At 37.6% G+C, this 22,607-nt stretch overlaps 1 protein-coding gene across 1 annotated transcript in view; it reads left to right on the top strand.

Moving 5' to 3' along the window:
* LOC137003211 (zinc finger protein 271-like) overlaps nucleotides 1-22,607 on the top strand; it is a 36,153-nt gene that overhangs the window by 13,044 nt on the left and 502 nt on the right. Inside the window, exon 4 of the mRNA XM_067363275.1 lies at nucleotides 21,324-21,957. Within this exon, the coding sequence (XP_067219376.1) occupies nucleotides 21,324-21,957 (634 nt within the window). The remainder of the gene's footprint in view (nucleotides 1-21,323; nucleotides 21,958-22,607) is intronic.

Raw genomic sequence — 22,607 nt, forward strand, 5'->3', positions numbered from 1 at the left:
GTATAGTAGGCCCTTTTTGAGAAAAGCCTGGCCTCTATCTAAGTGTTTGGTGACGTCTTTAAGCCCCAGCTAGGAGAGTTTTTTGTTGTCACTGAGTGCTTCACCTGTTGGTTTGCATACTCAGGGTGGATAGATCACTTTCTGTTTAAAGTGTGTATCTGTCAGCTCCCTTTCAGTTATCTGTTTATCAGCTATATTACATATACGGTGATTGTAGGCTAGATTGTTAAGCCTCTTTCTAGTTAGCAATAGTGTTGTATTGGCTGTTTCATGGATATCAGTGCTCACATATTGTTTATACACTGCTTCAGGCCCTGCAGCATGTTTGTTTGAGGTGGTAGGCTTAATTAGCCTCCCTTAGACCATGTTGTTTGTTTCGGTTCCCTTTAGTCTCAGAACTTAGGGTACTTTGCCTGTTTGGAAAGTGTAGCCTAGCACAGGTTGTAGTTAGCTTCCCATAGCTAGTGGGTTAGAGCTGGTTCCCTGTAGCTTGGTCCCCTGGAAACTCACGAGCTGAAGCCTTGTGTCACTGAATCGGTAGGTCTCTTCTGGCCTCCGTTTTAGTTTACATATGGGCACAGTTTGTGTTTATCTGTGCGGCTCAGGATGAGATGTCAGTAGTGAAACCTTACTGAGGTTTGGTTTAACCTATTGTTGCCTCTTTGAGTCCATGATTCTAGTTGAGCTAAGAGCCACCTAGGGATTAGGTTGGACCTTGTGCTCCTGGAAACGGCCACGAGACTTTCACCTTGTGTCCTGAGGGAGGCTAAGCCTACGGGCCGCCTTTTGGATACACTGGCGTTTGTTTAGTTGTATTTCTCTCTGAGAACTATTTCTTCACACCTTGTTGGCCAGGGGCCCAAGTGGTAGATTCAACCCCCTCTTTTGCAGGTTGTTTACCAGGCTTGGGACCTAAAACACTGCCACGAGCTGATGCCACGTGTTTGTTGAGGTTATAGGCCTTCCAGGCCTTCCTTAATACGTGTTGGCGTACATTGTACTCCTCTTGCTTAAAGAGTAAAAGGTGCTTTTACTGAGTACACTGCTCGTCGGATTGTGTTGGGTATAGTCTACCTGTTAGGTGAGCTCTGTGCTTCCCCTTGGGTTTGTAATGGTGCTTAGCTCCCTAAGCTGATTATGATGGTTTGGCCTTGATCCGGCTCCGTCTTTAGGGTCAGCCCCAGGCTGGTTTGTGCTCCCCTTTTCAGGGCTTTCAGCGCACAGCCTCCTCAGTGCGTTAATAAAGCACTGGGTAAATCCTAGGTTGAGCGGATTACCTCCCCTCGATATGAGGGTTCATAGCACTCAGCTGAGTTCTGCTCTCCAGGATGCCCGTCTCTACGCGTGGGTCTGAGCTGGTGTCTGCCTTTCTGCAGTCACTCTTACCTACTATCTTCCTGAAGAATGCGTTTTAGAGGCTCTGTATTCAGACAGGGTTGGCCTGAACTGAGTCTGTTCCCTGAGAAGACCAGGTCGGCCTCCCTGGTGGCAATGAGGGTGACCTTGCTCCCCTCATGAGTGACTGGCCGAGGTTACCTTTGGTTCCTTGGTCACATTCCCTTAAAGGAACCACTTTTCTCACAAGAAAATTGGGTTCTAGACGCCTTAGCGTTTCTCTAGGCTCTATTTGTTAAAAGAGAAAGGTAGAAGCCTGTGGGAAGGTCAGCTTGGGCTGTTGGCCAAAGGGAATGCTGTCACTGACAGCCAGGTGTGACCCGAGGGGGAGTTGCTGGGCAGTTTGAGAACTGCCTTTAGGTCTTTGCCTCAGCCATATTTTTTGGCAGGCACCCCCCTCCAGCATGGCGGCGTGGGTATATCGTTCCCCAATGCATTCTGTTCAACGCAGAGTGGAGTTCCCTTCGAAAGGGAACGTCTCAGGTTACGTATGTAACCATAGTTCCCTGAGAACAGGGAACGAGACTCTGCATTCCTTTGCCATGCTTCAGGTTGCCTGCCTTCAGAACAGTCCCTCAAGACGATAAGATAGTGACTGTCTCTCCAGGCGCTCCCTTTATACATCCGGGTCGCGCCGTATGACGTCATAGGCTGTCGCCGGCCAATAGCAATTGGAGTTGTTGGATAGTGCTTTCAACACCTGGGTCACGTGACGGTTCCCCAATGCGTTCTGTTCAACGCAGAGTGGAGTTCCCTGTTCTCAGGGAACTATGGTTACATACGTAACCTGAGACGTTTTGTTTAAAGATGTCATATGTGTTGAAAGTAATCCTTCTCTGTAAAGTTCACAATCAAAACAAATGACTTGTGGTGACTTGTTAGTTGAATGTTTCTTTAAACAAATGTGATTCGAGGGAATTCCAGGATGGACAAGGGCAATCAGTATGTAAACAGGCGAAACTTTATTAGCACTTAGCTTAGCCCAGTTCATTCAATAGGGGCCAAGCAGAGAAGCTACCAAACACCTCCACGTTTTCCCTATTTAAATACAGTTACTCGAGTAGTGTAACTCGACCTACGACGGTGACACAAAACAAAACGTTGCGCTTTTCTAAGCGTGTAAAATGGATAACTATATTGTATGGCGGAATACCATAGCAAGTGCTCGGGAGCACTTTGACTCGGGAGCACTTTGACTTTATTTTTTTTACAAGCAAATTGGCCGATTCTGATACTGGTTGCAGATATTTATTATTAATATTATTATAATAAACAAAAAATATATAGCCATTTCAAATTAGAGGGAACCACTGCTTTTTAATCACAATCCAAACAAAGATGCTACGCACGTTGCATGAGCAGTTGTTTTCCCTCCTGAAAAATCCAGCTAAAACCAGCCTAAGATGGTCAGGCTTAGCTGGTTTTAACTGATCTCCTAGCCTGGTCATAGCTGGTTTTAGAGGGGTTTTGACTTTTGACCAGCTGAACACCTGCTAACCCAGGCTGGGAGACAAGCTAAAACCAGCTACGTCCAGCTTAAACCAGCTAAGACCAGTCAACCAGCTTTGGCTGGTTTTAGCTGGATTTTTCAGCAGGGTTTTTCTGGCCTCTTGTTAACGGCCGTTTACAGACTCAGTCACTCAGTCAGCCACAGTAATGTGGGCTATTTACCTTTATCTGTCTGCCCCAGTAGTTCCAGAAAATAACATAAAAATAAATACAAAAATACAGTACAAAGACTGGAGAAATGAAATGTATTTTTGTACTCATATTTCTGTTATTTTCGCGAGCTACTGGAACAGTTGTACAAGAAGCATATTGTACAAGAAACATTTGCAATACACCAAGATTTTAGTTTTCAGTTCCAGGACCAAGATTTTAATGGTCAGTTTTTTACTCTTATTGAAACTAATGAAATAAAGGACAAAGACACCATCAAGGTGGTCCTTGCTGAAGCAGTTATCACAGTAACTTTTCAAGATTCTTCTAAGGATCAAGGAGTCCCGGATAGCTTTGATAGCAGTTGCACTGAGTTATTGGAAGATGTTGGTTCCTGCTCCACTGCATCCAGCGATACCACAATTCTGTCTTCTCCAGGTAGCACCTCCTCCCTTCGTTCTGTGCCTTGGCCAGCTCAGTTTGTAATTCCTACCTTCTCTTTTGACACGGAGCTCATTCTTCAAGCAGCAAATGAAGCTAACCTAAAGGAAGGAACCTTACTTTGCAATCTTGCAGTAAAATCCAACATTCTGGACAAACTAGCAGAGAGCATCTTTGTCTACACCGCCTATCCATCAAGTGCACAAAGGGAGCAGGTTGCTGAGGCCCTGGTTATGAAACACCCATGTTTGAGGGACCCAGTATCCTTCAATGGTTTATATAGTTGGCACAACAGCCTGAATTACAAACTTGGAAATTTCAGAGCAAAGGTGAAACATCTTGGAATACCAGAGCTAAATGTCAACTGTCTCAAGAGAAAGTCAGCTGCAGATAAAACCCCAGCAAAAAACTAAAAAAAAAAGCAAAGAAATCTGAGGTAAACTATCTTCCGCCTCATCCTCAAGGCGAAACTGATACATCCCTTGAAAAGGAGAGAGTGGAGCTTCTCTATCAGTACGAGAGACAACAACAGTGTCATTAATGAGAAGATGGCAAAAACCTTCTCACTGCGTCGTAAAGATGTGATCCAGAAACCACTTGTTATTGACTTAAATGCTCGATGGCCTGCCCTGTTTGAGTTTTCCCAGGTATGTAGAACATTTTAATACTTATCTAATTGCCTTTGTAATACCAAGTACTTTGTCCGACAAGGTGGCAGTAAACTAAGCTGCTAACTTAACTAAACTGAAACCATGCACTTAAATTAACTCTCATTCGGTGCAGCATCCCTTTCCAGACATCAGGCCACCTAAATGTTGTTCTTAAGTGTATTTCTAGGGTTACTTTTTCTAGTTGGTATTCTGTTTCTCTTCCCTGTGTCTCTAATTCTTTTCTTTCAGTATCTCATGATGTCTCTCCATCTCTCTTGGTCTCTTTCTCAGATCGAGGAGGAATTCCGGAGGATCACACTGAAGCCACTACAGTCCAAAAGAAAATAAATAGCTGAATAAGGTTATTATTTTTGTTAGTTTTTTTGCACACAAAAAGCATTATCATCACTTCATAAAGTTAAGGTTGAACCACTGTAGTCACTTTGACTATTTTAACAATGTCTTTACTAACTTTCTGGACCTTGAAAGTGGTCATGATGAGCTCTCAGATTTCATCAAAAATATCTTAATTTGTGTTCCTAAGATGAACGAAAGTCTTACGGGGTTGGAACAACATGAGGGCGAGTAATTAATGACAGAATTTTAATTTTTGGTTAAACTAACCCTTTAATATAATTCCATATTTCATATATTTGTAGGACAACAGCATTGAGTCCAGAAGAGAATCTGATCAGAGGCCTCATTCTCTACCTTGGTGAAAAGACAGAGGAATTATTCAAGGACTACTGGGTAAAGAAATTATATTTCTGCATATATGTGACCTGATCCAGCAAAATGAGTCACAGTGACCCAAATTTCAAAATTGAGATTTTGGTATCAATGGAAAGATGAGCCAATAAGCTTTAAAATGATATCATAGTCAAAGTCATACCTTGAATGGTTTTAAAGATATACCCATTTTAATTATGGTCGTCTGCCCTCTTTTTCCAATTGAAAACCTGAGAAAATCGCTTTTAAAGTTTTTTGCCGTTTTTTTGTTGATATCTTTCAAAATCCATTGCATTTAAAGGGATAAACTATTTATTTTACAGCTTAATTTGACCAAAGACATTTATATATATATAAATGCTATTAAACCATGCTGAAGCTCAAATTATTTTAAAGTATTTATTTGAATTAACCCTTTTAGAGTTCTTTTTTTTTTTTTTTTTTTTTTTTCTGAGCGACACACACAAAAGTAAAGACTCATAACTCCAAAACTTTAGCAAGGAGAGTCAAAAGGTAGGTATCATTTGATAGAAAACATTTTAAAATTTAAGAAAATATAAATTACATTACATTTGGACATTATCTTGCTGAGAAACAGCTGATAAAAGACAAAAAATATATATAATTTTTTAAAAATTATTTTTCTTTTTTTATTTGACATGGAATAACTCAGGAACACAATAAGATCGCTAAAAAATTCTTTTTTGGTGATGCTCTCCTATATGTGAGCTGCATTTGGTTCAAATTTCGTGGTGATATTATAAAGAATAGTTTGAAAAATTGTTGTTCATTTTTTCCGCAGCCAGGTGGCGCCAACGGGCGGTAAACTCCGGTTTAGAGGCACTTCTCAGCACTCGTTAGGAGTTTTGTGTTATTCCACGTTGGAAAACGAACATAGCTGGGTCCGGGAACATTGGATACACACTGCATCCTGGAGAGATGAGAGACATGTTTTTAGCCAAGTATGTTATATGATTTCGTGAGTAATATCTTGTGATCAACGCAATATATTATATTGATTTTGGATTCATTTTAATCTTGAGAATCTGCTTTAAATATTGATGTGCGATTTTTATGATCTGTACATTTTTCATGAAGTTATGAGCACGTAAAATAACTGTTATACATACTTGTATTCAGTTAGCGGCTGTGCTATTTTTGTTGTAAACGCATATTACTCAGACTCATTAGAGGGTGAAAATAAGGCAACAGAAGCATGTTGGAGGCTTGATATGAAAGTTTAAAGTCTTTGGTTTTGTATGCAAAAATAATTTTTGTGCTACCTATATGGATTCAATTTTTATTGGCTTTTAAAGAGAGACACGCAAGTGGGAGTTTTATTTTATAAGGCTGGCTGGACCGATCGCGTGCTGTCAGTCGAAACGGGGCTTCCCATTGTTAAAAATCAGCGTTTAGGTCAGTGTGTTTACATTTCTAAGCTTTTTGATTGGTTATATACAACGTGTAACACCATATTAGTAGAGCAGAGATGATGACGTTTCAGGGGATACCGGGAAATGCTCATACGAGAGGAGTTGAGAAGTTCATTTCCAGCTAATTTAGTGAAACCATGTCAAATTTAATAGCCATTTAAATACCTTTACTCAATTATCTGGACTACGAAACTTTGGGAGATTATTTTTGAAAGCCTGTTCTTTGAAATTACCTTTAAAAAAAAAAAAAAATCGATTTTTTTCATTGTTTTTCCACATTATCGGCCCATATCTTAAAATAGAACGTTGCGACTTCCGACTCATTTCGCCAGATCGGGTCACGTATACCCAGCTAACACACGACGTAACAGTTACGTAATGTATTCGTACTTTTTGGTAATGTCATGACTTACTAACTGACAACGTAACTACGACGTCGCATGCCAGTAATTTCATTACCTTCAGATTACCATCTCACAACGTCGTCAGTACGTTCTCCTAACGTTATAAGATTACCCAGAACGTTCCAGATACGTCCTCTATTCGTAATATATTGGTAATTCCATGACTTACTGGCAACGTAGCAGCAACGTCATGTGCTCGTAATTTCATTACCATCATTTACACATTCTTTATATGTTATTATTACCAGAATTTGCAATATAAAACGTGTAATTAAATGTCAGACACAAGACTGAAATGTCCCCTTAAGAAAAAAAAATGTTTCTTTTCACCAAATCAGAGTATGGATGACTGGTTTTTATATATAGTGACGTGACATACAGCGCGCGCCTCCACAAATGTAGTGCGCGCGTGCCCACAGTATGTTAATAAGAGTGTAAAGTTAATTTTTCTGAGAGAAGAATTTATTTTTCCGAGGTGACAACGAATAAATGGCTTTTATAAAAATGTATAAAGTTAACTTTGGAAAGACGCAAAACCTTTTTTTATTGTTATGTTTACGTTAGTGCAGGTGGCCGTTAGAGTTGCCATGGCAACCGGGAAAACATTCAAGCTGCTGGAGAGGACAGCGTCGACGTTTCTCCGTGTTTCTCGTCAGTTTTATAGCAATAAAGTTCAACAACTGCGTCAGATTGGTTAAGTAACATTACCCACAGTCTACTTTAAGTACTTTTGTTAATATTTTTACCTCTGTGATTTCCTTGATCGTCTGAAATATATGTTAGCAAAATGTTACGTTAGCATAGCATATGTTTTTAATGATACTGAGAGCAAAACGTCTTGAATGCTTTTATTTTATGTTTCGTTGTAGGCTATATGTTTTTATTTATAGTTTGAGTGTATTTCATTATTTTTATTTGGAGTTTTGTTCATGTTCTGTGTGTTTTTCAAAATAAATGAATTGAATTCATTTCGAGTCTGCATTCATCGTTCACAGCTGTTGGAATAGCCTTTACATTAGTTTGGGCAAATGAGGACATAAATTAGGTTAAACTACTGCATGTCCGCCCATAGAAAAATAAATAAATATAAGAATTACCAACTGATGACCAACACAACTATTGATACACAACGTTGCCACGACGTCGCAGTTACTAACTGGCAACGTCACAAAGTTACGTTGTGGCGACGTATAGGCACCTTTCACTTTTCCGGTTGCCACGACGTAACTAGTTACGTCGCCACGACGAAAGTTTGGTCACCAAATTACGTTGCAGTTACGTAACAGTCACGTATTTTGGTTAGCTGGGTATGTATACTTAAAGGTTTTCAAATGTATTTCTTGATTTATATAGAACGTTTTACACTGCACTGCAATTCTTGAACTAATACTAATAATAATAAAATATATGGAAGCACTTTGCTCAATTAGCCACATAAAAACATCTCACTCAAATGGAGAACAAATACTTCTCCAGTATATAGTCCACAACAACAGTTGATAATGAAAGACTGCCACCCTTTATTCAAAAGACCTTGAGATATGTTTGGTAATTGTACCTGAATGAATTTAAAATTAATTTGCTATTTCAGATCAATATATTTGTTTCCTTACAATTTTAATTAACTTTTAACTTTATTCTCATCTGAATTATAAATAATTTATTTATTTCACAAAGAAAGATATTTTGAAGAATGTCGGTAAACAGACAGACTTGGGTCCCATTGACTTCCATAGTAGGAAAAAATATATATTATGGAAGTTACAGACATTCTTCAAAATATCTTTCTTTGTGTTCAGCAGAAGAAATAAATTCATACAGGTTTGAAACAACTTGAGGGTGAGTAAATGATGACACAATTTTCAACTTTGAGGTGAACTAATCCTTTAATTCTTTATTCTTTTGCAGTTATCATGTGTCTTGTCTTCTCCACCGGTTTTTGTCTGACCCTGCTGACCCAATGAGCATGTCACTGTCCAATGGGCATGCCTTAACTGCAATTTCTAGTATTGCATTAGTATTGCATTCTTCTCATGGGGATTTAATAATTTTGACTTTTCAGTCTGAGTTAAATCTCTTTTTTGGCTTATTTTATCTGTAAAAGAAAACGTGCCTAATATTTCTGCACACCTGAATATAAGGCGTTTTTCATTTCCAGCCTTCATGAACAATTATATATCACTTATAAATGATTAAATACAAAATTAATAGTAGTTAAGTTTAATATGGCTTGGAATTGGCAAAATGTTCCTGGGAATAAAATATGATCAGAAAATCAATGTGCCTAATAATTCTGCACACACTGTGTGTGTGTGTGTGTGTGTGTGTGTCTCTCTCCACATAAATATTTTTAAATTCACACAAGATTGTTATTGTTTATAAATGTAGGCAAATCCATGTGGGGAAAAAAATTGGCTTAAATCACAACACCGCAGCAACCACGTAATCCCACCCAGATTTTTGTTCCGATGGAGAGCAAAGAGCTAAATGCATTCTTCACATTAGCAAACAAAGAAGTAGGTTCAATTCTCTCTGGTTTATTTCACAGGTTTGTGATGACGACGATGCTGCAGCCATCCAAGAGGCCATCACTTCATTTGTACTCAACATCTTTGTGGTCAGCAAAGCCAGGGATGGAGGACTCGAGAAGAAAGCTGGAATAGCCATTGAGGGAGCAGAGGTCCTTTTTGGCATTCCCAGTGTAACACATGCTTGCTCCAACCTTACACATTCTACTGGTCCTCTAGCTGTTCCTTATATGTACATTTAACTTTCCCAGCCTCTTATTGCTGCCTGTCCCAACTTTTTTGGAATGTGTAGCTCTCATGAAATCCAAAATGAGCCAATATTTGGCATGACATTTCAAAATGTCTCACTTTCAACATTTGATATGTTATCTATATTCTATTGTGAATAAAATATAAGTTTATGAGATTTGTAAATTATTGCATTCCTTTTTTATTCACAATTTGTACAGTGTCCCAACTTTTTTGGAATCGGGTTTTTATTTTCTAGTGTTCGAAAAGGAAATTAAATGCTTTAACATATGTTGAAGAAGCCATTCAAATAATTTAACAGAAAAATAAATGTTGATTTAATAACTTAAATATATATATATTGAAGCAGCAGTGGATTCCAGAATCCACCCCTTCAGAATGACATAATTTTCATGTTGGGGTGAACTATACCTTTAATCAATTTCACAAATTGACTGAACTATATGTTCTACAGAAGTGCACATTACCCATTCACAACTGTCTTTTCATGACAGTTAATATACCTCTAATGCAGAGGCTATTTTGATTAGCACATATTGGTATATGGGACATTATAACTTGAAGTCCAAAGGTGTACATTTACATTCAGTCATTTAGCAGACAATTTTCTCCAAAGCAACTTACAAATGAGAATAGTAGAATCAATCAAATCAGCATGAGTACAACAGTATGTAAGTGCTGTGTGAAGTCACAGCTTTGTCAGTAAAGTGCTCATAACAAGGAATTTTGTAATTCATAAATAGATGGAGAAAGAGAATAGAAGTCAAAAAAAGAAGATTAAGATCGATAAAAAGTGCTACTAGTACTGGGTCAAGTGTTGACAAAAAAGATACTCAGCTGCTCAAATAGGGTGTGGCAGGTCATTCCAACAGCCAGGAACAGACACAGAGAAGGTCCGTGAGAGTGATTTTGTGCCCCTTTGTGATGGCACCACAAGGCACCGTTCACTTGCAGAACGCAAGTTTCTGGAGAGCGCATAAGTCTGAAGGAGTGAGTTAAGATATGGCAGTGCAGAGCCAGTGGTTATTCTGTAGGCAAACATCAGAGTCTTGAATTGGATGTGGCAGCTATTGGCAGCCAATGCAGACTGATGAAGAGAGGAGTGACATGCACTCTCTTCGGTTCGTTAAAGATTAGTCTTGCTGCAGCATTCTGGATCAGTTGTAGAGGCTTGACAGTGCATGCTGGAAGGCCAGCCAAGAGAGCATTACAATAGTCCAGTCTGGGTAGAACAAGAGCTTGGACAAGAATTTGTCTGGAATGCTCTGATAGGAAAGGTCTAATCTTCCTGATGTTGAACAAGGCAAATCTGCAGGACCGGGCCATTGTAGCAATATAATCTGTGAAGTTTAAACAATCGTCCATCACCACTCCAAGGTTCCTGGTTGTCCTGGAAGCAGTAATGGTTGATGACCCAAGTTGAATTGAAAGGTTATGATTAAATGTTTGGTTGGCACCGACCACAAGCAGTTCCGTTTTTGCAAGGTTGATTTAAAGGTGGTGGTCCTTCATCCAGGCAGAAATGGCTGTCAGACAGGCTGCGAAAACTGCAGAACCACCAGTGTTTTATTTTTTTACTTGGTTTAGTGTCTGATTTTGTGTCATGACACACAAGACATTTAAAGTTAAAAAAGGAACAAAATTAAGACAAGTCTATTAAACCTTATATTTTGCATGCTTAGCTATGTACCTCCTAAAAACATCTAAGGCTGAGACTCAAATCTCTGTCATTATAAACTGACCCTAAAAGTGGAACTTTTAGCATTTCTGAAGATTACATTTGGAGTCTAAAGAATAAGAAATGTATCTGGAAATCTGCTCTAGAGCAGTGGTTCCCAACCTTTTTTTACGCCAAGGCCCACCTCCTCTCTGAATCAACACGGCACGGCCCACCTGAACATCAATAATTGCAGAATCGAGCATGCTTAATAAACAACTGCTGTATGTCACTGTAATCGTCTTTACCTTCATTACTACCGTCATCCATCAAAACCTGACCCATATCTGTGTTACTCTCGGTTTCCAGGTTAATTTTGTAGTAACCATAGAAACACCAAAGACGCTTTAATATGTGAAGTTCCTAAACGTAATTTAGGGAGGAGCGAGCCTATCTAATCATCCAATCAACAGCCAGAGTATATAAGCAGCTGCTTACCTCTCATCAGTCGCAGCTGTTCCAGCATCCCTCCACCTCCCTAAACTCCACCTTCATCTCAGGTACCTTGCCCTATGTAATCATATCCTATATTTATTCACTGGGGGGGGGGGGTATATCAGAGCTCGAGTTGAAGATGCTTCATCGAGCCCCTCCTCAGTGGACTGCAAGCCAAATTAGCTAACCTAATACCCTAAAGATTATATGGGCAAACCGAACTCATTAAATTACATGTTTTATAATACAAGGGAACAACTGTTTAGTTACATTTATAAACTAAGCATTGTTATATGCATCCCATTCTTAATCTGTAGGGTTTATTATGGAGTTGGCGAACCCTTTGCAGTTACAACATCCCCAACTCTTCTGGGAACATTTAGGAGTGTGTTTATGGCAATTTTTGACCATTCATCTAGAAGCGCATTTGTGAGATCAGGCAGTGATGATGGCAAGAAGGCCTGGCTCACAGTCTCTGCTCTAATTCATCCCAAAGGTGTTCTATTGGGTTGAGGTCAGGACTCTGTGCAGGCCAGTCAAGTTCCTCCACACCAAACTCGCTCATCCATAGTCTTTATGGACCTTGCTTTGTGCACTGGTGCACAGTCATGTTGAAACAGGAAGGGGCCATCCCCAAACTGTTCCCACAAATTTGGGAGCATGAAATTGTCCAAAGTGTCTCAGTATGCTGAATCATTAAGAGTTCCTTTCACTGGAACTAAAGGTCAAGCCCAACCCCTGAAAAACAACTCCACACCATAATCCCCCCTTCACCATTACACTTGGCACAATGCAGTCAGGCAAGTACCGTTCTCCTGGCAACCACCAAACGCAGAGAGCGTGATTGGTCGCTCCAGAAAACACGTCTCCACTGCTCTAGAGTCCAGTGGCGGCGTGCTTTACACCACTGCATCCAACACTTGGTGATGTAAGGCTTGGATGCAGCTGCTCAGCTATGGAAACTCATTTCATGAAGCTCTCTACACACTGTTCTTGAGCTAATCTGGAGGACACACAAAGTTTGGAGGTCTATAGCTATTGAATCTGCACTATTGTCACTTCCCTGAAATACGACCCATAGGAGTGTTTACTAAAGTGGCACCCCATTGACAACAGGACACTTTCATTTAAATGCATTGTTACCTTTTATCTGCATTTGGGTTTTGCATAGGTCAAATGGCAGAGAATTGCGATATATAACAATATGCAATCATGTGATCATTTATTTTGTAAAAACTGTGTTTAAAGTTCATAGTAATTGTTCTGAAGCCTTATGATGTGAATGAACACTAATCTGACTAGAACAAACTGTGAAATGTATATATGATACTGGAAATCAAGAGCAAAACTGCTAATAATGTAGACAGACAGCAATCTCATACAATGCCACTCATGTGTGCAGTAAAATATGATTTATTAGGCATTTAAAAGTGCTATTGAGAAAATTAAAAAAAATAAAAAGCTCAAAAAGCAATCATAATAGGCTACTTCATTGCTTTCAGAGCTAAAAAATATTCCTGATTCAAGCAGAAAATACAAATGAATGATAGCTACTAATTTCTTTCATAAAAGAGAACTGAGTGACACAAATTCATTAAGAAAATAAACACAAAGTCCTGAAGATGAACTTTGGAAGATGTTTGTTTGTCAAATCACTCATTGACACAATCTCTTTGTTCTTCAGGATCGTGATGTTTCATCTGCAGGTTCTGGATCACTGGATCTCTCTGTCCTCTCCTTCCAGATGATTTCTGATGGTTCTGACAAAAACAAACAGTTTCATTTCCAACAGACACGATGTGAGATGAATAAGAAATATTTCAGCCTCTGCACTAAGACTAATCACACATAAAATAGTGACATTGATCATGTAACTCAAGACTGTCTAAATCATTCACAACACAAATCATATTTGTTAGTGATTTGTCATAGTGATTTGCTCTGAGTGAATTGTTATTTCTGTCTGTTCTTTAATGTCATAAGTAGGAAAGGAAAATACATGACATGGTGAAGCGTACGTTTATTTATTTATTTTAGTAAGTAGATCATGGTTTCTGCTCTGATGATAATTTATTCACTTTATAACTATAAATTATCCTCGTCTGAACACAACTGTCTGAATATGTATGTTTATGCCTCTGATGCAAAAGTTAATTATAAGAAACTTGTCAGATTATGATGATGTTTTAACTGATGTTATGATTACTGAATTTATATATTTGAATGTGTTAAATATTTTTTCATCCCGTCCCATGATAGACTTTGCGTGTGAATGATGAACTGTTTTTTAACCAGTTTATTGAAACGAACTGTCCAAAAGAACCAGTTGTTGGAAAAGAACCGATCTCCCCATCACTAATGCTGATTGGTTAGATGTTTGTTGTTGATCTCGGCCCGTCTAACTTGCAAAGGGTGTATTTGAAATATTACTGAGTCCCCCTTTAAGATGCAGATCAAATTTACTTTTAACAACCTAATTTTTATATGGCAAATTTTAAAGGTGCCATCGAAAGTTTTTTCACAAGATGTAATATAAGTCTAAGGTGTCTCCTGAATGTATCTGTGAAGTTTCAGCTCAAAATACCCCATAGATTTTTTTTTTATTAATTTTTTTTTAACTGCCTATTTTGGGGCATAATTAGAAATGCACCGATTCAGGCTGCGGCCCCTTTAATTCTTGTGCTCAAAATGGGTCTTTACAAAGTGCATACATCAGATCCTGTGAGTATAGTATTTATTTTGATGTTTACATTTGATTCTGAATGAGTTTAAGGCTATGCTCCATGGCTAACGGGCTAATGCTACACTGTTGGAGAGATTTATAAAGAATGAAGTTGTGTTTATGAATTATACAGACTGCAAGTGTTTAAAAAACGAAAATAACGACAGTCTTGTCTCTGTGAATACAGTGAGAAACGATGGTAACTTTAACCACATTTAACAGTACATTAGCAACATGCTAGCGAAACATTTAGAAATATAATTTACAAATATCACTAAAAATATCATGATATCATGGATCATGTCAGTTATTATTGCTCCATCTGCCATTTTTCACTGTTGGTTCAGCTGTGCACATCCAGACGTTAATACTGGCTGCCCTTGTGTAATGCCTTCATTCATTCATTTCTTTATTTAACCAGGTTAAAAAAAACTCATTGAGAATAAAATCTATTTTACAAGAGTTTCTACAAGAGTGTTACGTAACAGTCGTGTTATGTTGTAAACTATGTTGAAAATGTCTGGTAATGTTGCAAATTGTGAATCAGATATAAAATAAATGTAAAATAAAACAGTTATAATACTATTTAGATTAATCTGTTATTGACAATCAACACGAAAGTTTCTCGAATCTCCCTTTACTGACCATACGTTACATTTTGTTTTATCTAAATGTGCAGAAATGTTTTTGAATCTTTCTGACATGAATGTTGTTCAGCATCATGAATGAATGAAGAATAAACACCAACCTCTTTGTTCTTCAGTATCTTCAGTGTGTTTCATTCTGCAGGGTTCTGGATCACTCATGTTCTCACTGTCCTCTTTAATAAACTCAGTCTTTGCAGATTTCAGCTCTTCCTGATGCTCTGATGCTCGTCTGATGGGAATATTCCGGCATTTATTGGAGAACTGATGTGGGAGGAGCTTCACTGATGATGTGATTGCTGTGGGAGGAGCTTCACTGATGATGTGATCGCAGTGGGAGGAGCTTCATTGATGATGATTTTAAGAATGGGAGGAGCTGATCTGCCAAAATTAAAAATATATTAGTTACTGAGTTTGTTTTTTATAATAATTGACACTTCTAAGCATTTATGCTCGTCTCTTTATTCATCGTAAAGTAACTGATGCTAAAAATAATTATTATTGCTAATCCTAACATTATTCTGCTTCTTCATTAAAGAAATACAGAGAATAATATAAATAATGTAAATCCTTCCAAATATAAATAATGGTAAGAAAAAAAGCAGTTTTAATTATAAACGGGCAATTCCAGCGTTATGGACGTGACATTTGGAGTCAAAACTTGAAATATAAACGCTCAAAGAATGCATTTAATAGTAACATATTGAACCGTCTATTTATATATTCATAATCCCTTACTAAAGGAGTCCAGACATTAGTAAAATGTCAGTCTATTCAACTGTTTTATATTTTAGATGAGGGGAAATATACAGCGTTACGGACGTGACAAAAAAAGTCACTAAGATTTGGGTGACAACATATTTTTTAAGAATTCTGTGAATTACATTGCGCAAACCAAAAGTAATACTGCCCACTGAATGAAGAAGGGTTGGCTCTCCACAGAGCATAAAATAATAATTTTATTTCATTTTTCATGTTCGCATTAATGAGGAAAAAACAACGTTACGGATGTGACAGTTTTCCGTTACGGATGTGACCGGTCTGAAAGCGGCACAGAAGACTGGTTTAAAACTGCTTTAAAACTTTCACAGAGACCTCAAGCAAGCATTTAAACCACCAAATACTGAAATCTGGGATACCAGTATGGTAAGACTCCACAATTTATCAACTTTTTACTAAACTTTATACAAATGTAACGTTATACTCTGTAGTGCAAAAGGTTATGGATTAGACCTATTTCTCGTGTTGACAAGCATGTGCGTTGTTCAAGAATCAATTTAGAGACCATGATTTTCCTTCTTACAGAACTGCTTGCTAAAATACATTGACAAATATTAATGTTTATCATAAAGCTGTTTAAAATCGCATGTTTTCCCCACAGTCAGGTGAACCGATTGACACTATTGCCAATCGCAATCATGTCAGTTTTATGTTTTGTGTATGAATGACCACACGGTTTTTTTCGTCTAGTTTTCAGAGTTTAAAGCGGAGTCTTGAGTCAAAATGATCAAACTTTATTTCAAGTCAAAATTATTGCAATCTTATTATTTTCATTTTGTCAGCTTGATCGCGCAGATTGTGATCAATATAGGCTAGGCTATTCATTTTTAACCAACCGGTAACGCGACATCCCAATTCCCGAGGGAAGTGTCCTATGAGACACAATGCTCTTCTATAAGTTGTACTGTTTCATATAGGCCTTCCTTTTGATGTTCATATTTCGTTCTCTGGCAAGAGGAAGAGAAGATCGGTTCATGTGCACCTGATCCGCCGCTTACAGGCACTGCAGTAGCTAATCTGTCACGCGCCGTAGGCTATTAAAGAGCGACATCTATTGTTTAAATTTTGTTATAAAATCGACTGAATTTGAAAGTTAAACCTTTTTCATATTAAAACTAACAAAGCACAAAGAGTATTGCGATTATTGGATATGTTCTGATATGGTAAGCCTGAAACAGATCACAGCAATATAAAGAAGCAAACTCATAGGATTTAATATGAAGCGTCCGTAACGGTCACGTCCGTAACGCTTATTATGGTTGTTCAGAGCAACGTAGTGAAATGAATTGTTGATCCTAATAAGCATAAACATAATTTAGCTTTGCATATAAAGTTTCAAGTTATTTGCATTTATAATTGTTATATGACATAAACTTAATCTTTAAAACGTTACGGACGTGACAGAGCACTGAAGCGTCCTGACCTCTTTATTCTAGCTCTTATAAATTCATCAGGCAGTGCTGTTATGACTAAATGAGTGTATTTATTTCTCAGGCATGTATCCATCTTTCTACACAATGCTTACTGCTAAAATAAAGTTGAAAAAAATGGGGTCTTTGATCCCTTTTTTGAAAGCATGAAATATGGTTGGTTGAAAATTTAATTTAAGCATTGTTGCTTACCACATATATTGTGGATAAACAAGGCAATTTTCTTAAAATTTCTGTTAGAGCACATTAATACAGTATATTACAGACCTAAATGGACAATTTAAAAAGGGTTTTGTTCTTTTGGTTAAAACTTTTTTTTTCATTGTTACGATGACCTTTGCGTGGAATTGCCCATACACAGAAATAAATGCCTTTATTGTAGTCATCAAATCACCCCTCAGTCTGTTGACAGCAATGACATGAGCTTTAAGTGTGAATTTACAGCAGATCTGAAGACATCAGCATAATAAATGAGGTGAAAACAGGAACTATTGACATGAAATAAAGAGTGTTTTCAGCAGTTTCTCTGTTAATATTGATGAACCTCAGACTATCAACACTCATTCAACAAGACATTCAGATCATCTCACTTTATTCTGAGTGTTTGCTGTTAGAAACACATTATTTTAATCAGGATATATGCTAAAAGCCTAAACTGCTCTATTGAAAAACAATACTGTCATTTCTCACAATATGGCATTGATAAAACATTGATAACACAAAAACTAAGTCTGTGTGACTCTGGGGGAAAAAAACTGACATGGCAATAATTTGATTATCTGCGATATATTTGAAATAGTTTGAATAGGTGTGGTCAATTTGAACGTTTTGAAATTTGGTGGTCAACAATTTCAAAATGATTTGAATAGCTCTACTTGTAAAGAATTATTCATTCTATGATCATTTTGATCATATCCTCCATCACTAGAGATCTTATCTTTCTGTCAATGGAGGCCTCGAGAAGGTCGAAGGTCTAAACGAAGGTCTTACAGGTGAGGAACGACATGAGGGTGAGTAATTAATGACAGAATTTTCATTTTTGGGTGAACTAACACTTTAAATTGACGTGGTTAAAAAAAAACAAAAAAACATTGACAGTAGCCTACAAACATTAACCATCTAAAGTAGCAATTAGAATTACATGTGTGAAAAAATGTTGAATAAAAATAAAGTTATAGCTCTTACCTTCTCCTCTGAGAACTCCCGGTGGACTGACGACCGTTACAGCTCAAAATGACGCGCATGCGCAGTACTCCAAAAGCCCGTGAGCACTGCTAGGGGTTTCCAGTTCAAATTGCGTCACAGTTATTAATATTTTACATCTAGCGATTTTTATTCATTTATTTTTTATATATTTGATGTGCATTTAAACGCTTTATTACACAGAAATTAAATCACAAATAAATAAAGCAATTAATTAAACAACAGGCTCGATAAAATACACATTTGTGAAGTAAATTTGACTTTTTTTGATCTCTCAGTATTTTTTGGGAAGATCATGAACAAAAGTGGTCAATGTGGAAAATATGGGGAAACTCATATAAACTTTTTTTTTCTGTTTAAAATTCCTCTTAAAATGTAATCGAATGTATTTTAATCGCAAGGTTTTATTCATTTTCATTGTTGACTGTAAGATTGGAAATGCATTTTCTTGCCCCTGAAATACATTTTAAAATATATTTTAAGTATATGACATTGAAACAAAATATACTTTCAGTTTCAAAAGTATATTTTATTGAACTTCACTGTTTACAACACTTATTTATCATATATTTAAAATATATTTTGGCAAGAAAAAAATAATTTTCTCCATGGGAATGACATCATTTTTCATTTTGGGGTGAACTATAACCTTTAATCAATTTCACATCTTGACTGAACTATATGTTCTAGAAGTGCACATTATTCACAATAGTCTTTTCACGACAGTTAATACTCCTTTAATGCACCAAGAGGCTATTGTGATTGGCACATATTGGTATATGGGCCATTCTAACTTGAAGTCCAAAGGTGTAAACTGCAGAACCACCAGTGTTTTGATTTTGTTTTTCTTGGTTTAGTGTCTGATTTTGTGACAATGAACAATCCACTGTCTGTACTTAACCTGTCACTGATGCACCCATAATGGGCAGATAATGGGCAGAGTTAAACCCATATTGCATATCAATAGTTCCTGTTTTCACCCCATTAATTATGCTGAAGACTCCGGATCTGTCATCCATTGCTTGTCATCGAAAAATTTCATGTCTTTCTTTCTTTTGTGATGTAGGCAGAAGTACAGATCCAGTGTCTGCAATATATATATATATATATACACACACACACACACACAAAATGGTCATATATATATTTATATATATATATATACACACACACACACACACAAAATGGTCCATCATTTCTTTAGACTCTTATTCCTTGTCTTGGATCACTACATGGAGAAAAATCCTAGAATGTTTTCCGCAAAAAACCTTCATTTCTTTTCACCTGAAGAAAGAAAGACATGAACATCTTGGATGACATGGGGGTGAGTAAATTATCAGGAAATTTTCATTCAGAAGTCAGCAAAGCTCATTTAATCGGTGTCAACAAATAAAGAGTATTTATTGTGTACAAATATGTACATATATTTCTGTGTTATGCTTTCAACTGTTTTTCTGGCCATTATGAATATTTGGAAGAATTTACATTGCATTATTGTCTGTATGTTCATATATTGTAATAAAGAGGCAGAATAATGATAGGCTTAGAAATGTATAAACTTAGAAACATCAGTAACTTTACAATAGACATACAGATATAACTGCTTAGATGTGTCAGTTAGTATAAAAACAAATTCAGTAACTAAAATATATTTTTTGGAAATAGATTTTGGAAGGTCAGCTCCACCCACATCACTCACATCATCAGTGAAGCTCCTCCCACAGCAATCACATCATCAGTAAAGCTCCTCCCACATCAGTTCTCCAATAAATGCTGGAATATTCCCATCAAAGGAGCATCAGAGCATCAGGAGGAGCTGGAATCTGCAAAGACTGAGTTTATTAAAGAGGACAGTGAGAACATGAGTGATCCAGAACCCTGCAGAATGAAACACACTGAAGATACTGAAGAACAAAAAGGTTGGTGTTTATTCTTCATTCATTCATGATGCTGAACAACATTCATGTTAGAAGGATTCAAGATTTAGATGAATAGACATGCTATTTTTGCTGTTTTTATCAATAAACTGTTGACACCAAACTATCAAGTAAATGAACTTTCCAGAATAGCTGACAGGGTTGTAAGCATAACTAAAGCAAAACCTGATAAAAACCCTGATAAAGTTGTATTTCTCATGAATTACTGAAGTTATCCATAGTTATCGAGATTATTCGTCTTACAGTAACTTTGGTAACAGGGTTGATGAATGTGATCAAAACTGTACAGTTTGTGTAAAAACAAAGACAATGGATTGAGATTATTTTCTTCTCCTCCCATCATGCTGTAGAAAGAGCCCAGATGATGTCACTTCCTCTGAAATGCTGTTCTTAAAATGAGGAAATTATATCAAAAGTAACAGGGTTGAGTGAAACATGTAGGACACAGATAATGCAAATTAAAATTGTCAATTTAATTTCATTATATATGGCAGTATTGTATATTGCAATGTTAATATCGCTTTAGATAATTGTGTCATTGATCATTTATATTTAAGAGCTTTCACTACAGAAACAAGGGGTTTGTTTCTTCAATCTTCAATGTAAAGTTCATGGAAAGTTTCAGGGATGTATAATTAATTTATAAACGGGTGTCAGTGTGATCATATTATTTGATAGCAGTTGTGTACTTTCTTAGATCAGGCTTCACTTTTATGTCCTTTCATTTTGCTCTTTGAAATGTTTTGGTGATTTTTTTTTTTCTTTCATTTCAGACCTGATGGAAGTGAAGGAGGAGAGTGAAGAACTGAGTGAAGTGGAGGAGGAACATCATGTCAAACCTGGAGAAAAACCTTTGAGTCGATCAAAGACTAAAACAACATTTTTAAAGAAAAGAAGAGCAAAGAAATCTACAACCTGCACTCAGTGTGGAAAGAGTTTCACAACCAATCATAGTCTTGAGGTTCACATGAGGATCCACACCGGAGAAAAGCCGTTCACATGTGATCAATGTGGAAAGAGTTTCACATACAAACATCATCTTGAGCGTCACATGAGGATTCACACTGGAGAGAAGCCATTCACATGTGATCAGTGTGGCAAAACATTTTGCATGGCATCAGCCCTTAAGGCACACTTGACAGTTCATACAAAGGAGAAGCCATATTCATGTTCTGTGTGTGGAAAGAGTTTTTCACAGCTGCAAAGTTTACATAAACATCAGAAAATACACACTGGTGTGAGAGAGTTCATGTGCTTTGAGTGTGAGAAGACTTTTATTACAGCAAACTGTTTAAAAGTGCACCAGAGAATTCACACTGGAGAAAAACCTCACAAGTGTTCACACTGTGAAAAGAGATTCAGTGTGTCATCCCATCTGAGAACTCATGAGAGGATCCACACTGGAGAAAAACCTTACAAGTGTTCACACTGTGACAAGAGATTCAGTTGTTCATCACATCTGAAAACACATGAGATGATCCACCGCAGAGAGAAGTCGCACACGTGTGATCAGTGTGGAAAGAGTTTCTCTTGTAAAAGTCACCTGAACCGACACATGAAGAATCATGCAGTGGAGAAACCACATAACCACAGAGAACATGGTAAGTAATTCATCTGTATAAGCAACAAAATCTCTTCTGTGGAAGTTAGTCACAGTCAAATCATCCTGTAGCTCAAGACTGGTGGCCAACTGAAGCTAAGTAGTGTTGAGTCTGGTTAGGACTGGATGCAGGGCCGGCACGTGCCTATAGGGCGGCAGCACAGTGAGGGCGGAAAAAAGGAGAAGCATTTAGTTTACAACATACAGCAGCCTGTTGGTTATCGAAGCAATCGTGTAGTGATTATATTCACCGACAGAGGGGGCTGTGCAGCTACACTGTCACTGCTACATTTGGTTGCACGCCGATAACTAGAACCAGAGCAGAGCGCCATATCATCAATTATCAAAAGAAACATTCTAATCTTTTTCGACTGGGAAGATAGTAACTGTGGCGAGGGGGGCGTGGTTCAGCGAGGTCTGCAACCGGAGAGAATAGCGGGAGACGCTTGGTAAGTGAGTGGGTTGAATACAAATCACGAACACCTGTTTCTCATTCCAGTGATTGGCGCGGAGACAGGATAAAACGCCGTGAGAAGCAGGAGTGTGTGAGAGAGAGGGGAACTGCTGACTGAGTCGTGTCGAGGTTCTGGAGTGAAGCCCTTGCAGGTTGTTTATGCCAAACTTGGAGAGAAGCCCTTGTGGATGGTGCAT

Source organism: Chanodichthys erythropterus, chromosome 3 (genome assembly GCF_024489055.1).
Source record: "Chanodichthys erythropterus isolate Z2021 chromosome 3, ASM2448905v1, whole genome shotgun sequence".
Lineage (NCBI taxonomy): Eukaryota > Metazoa > Chordata > Actinopteri > Cypriniformes > Xenocyprididae > Chanodichthys > Chanodichthys erythropterus.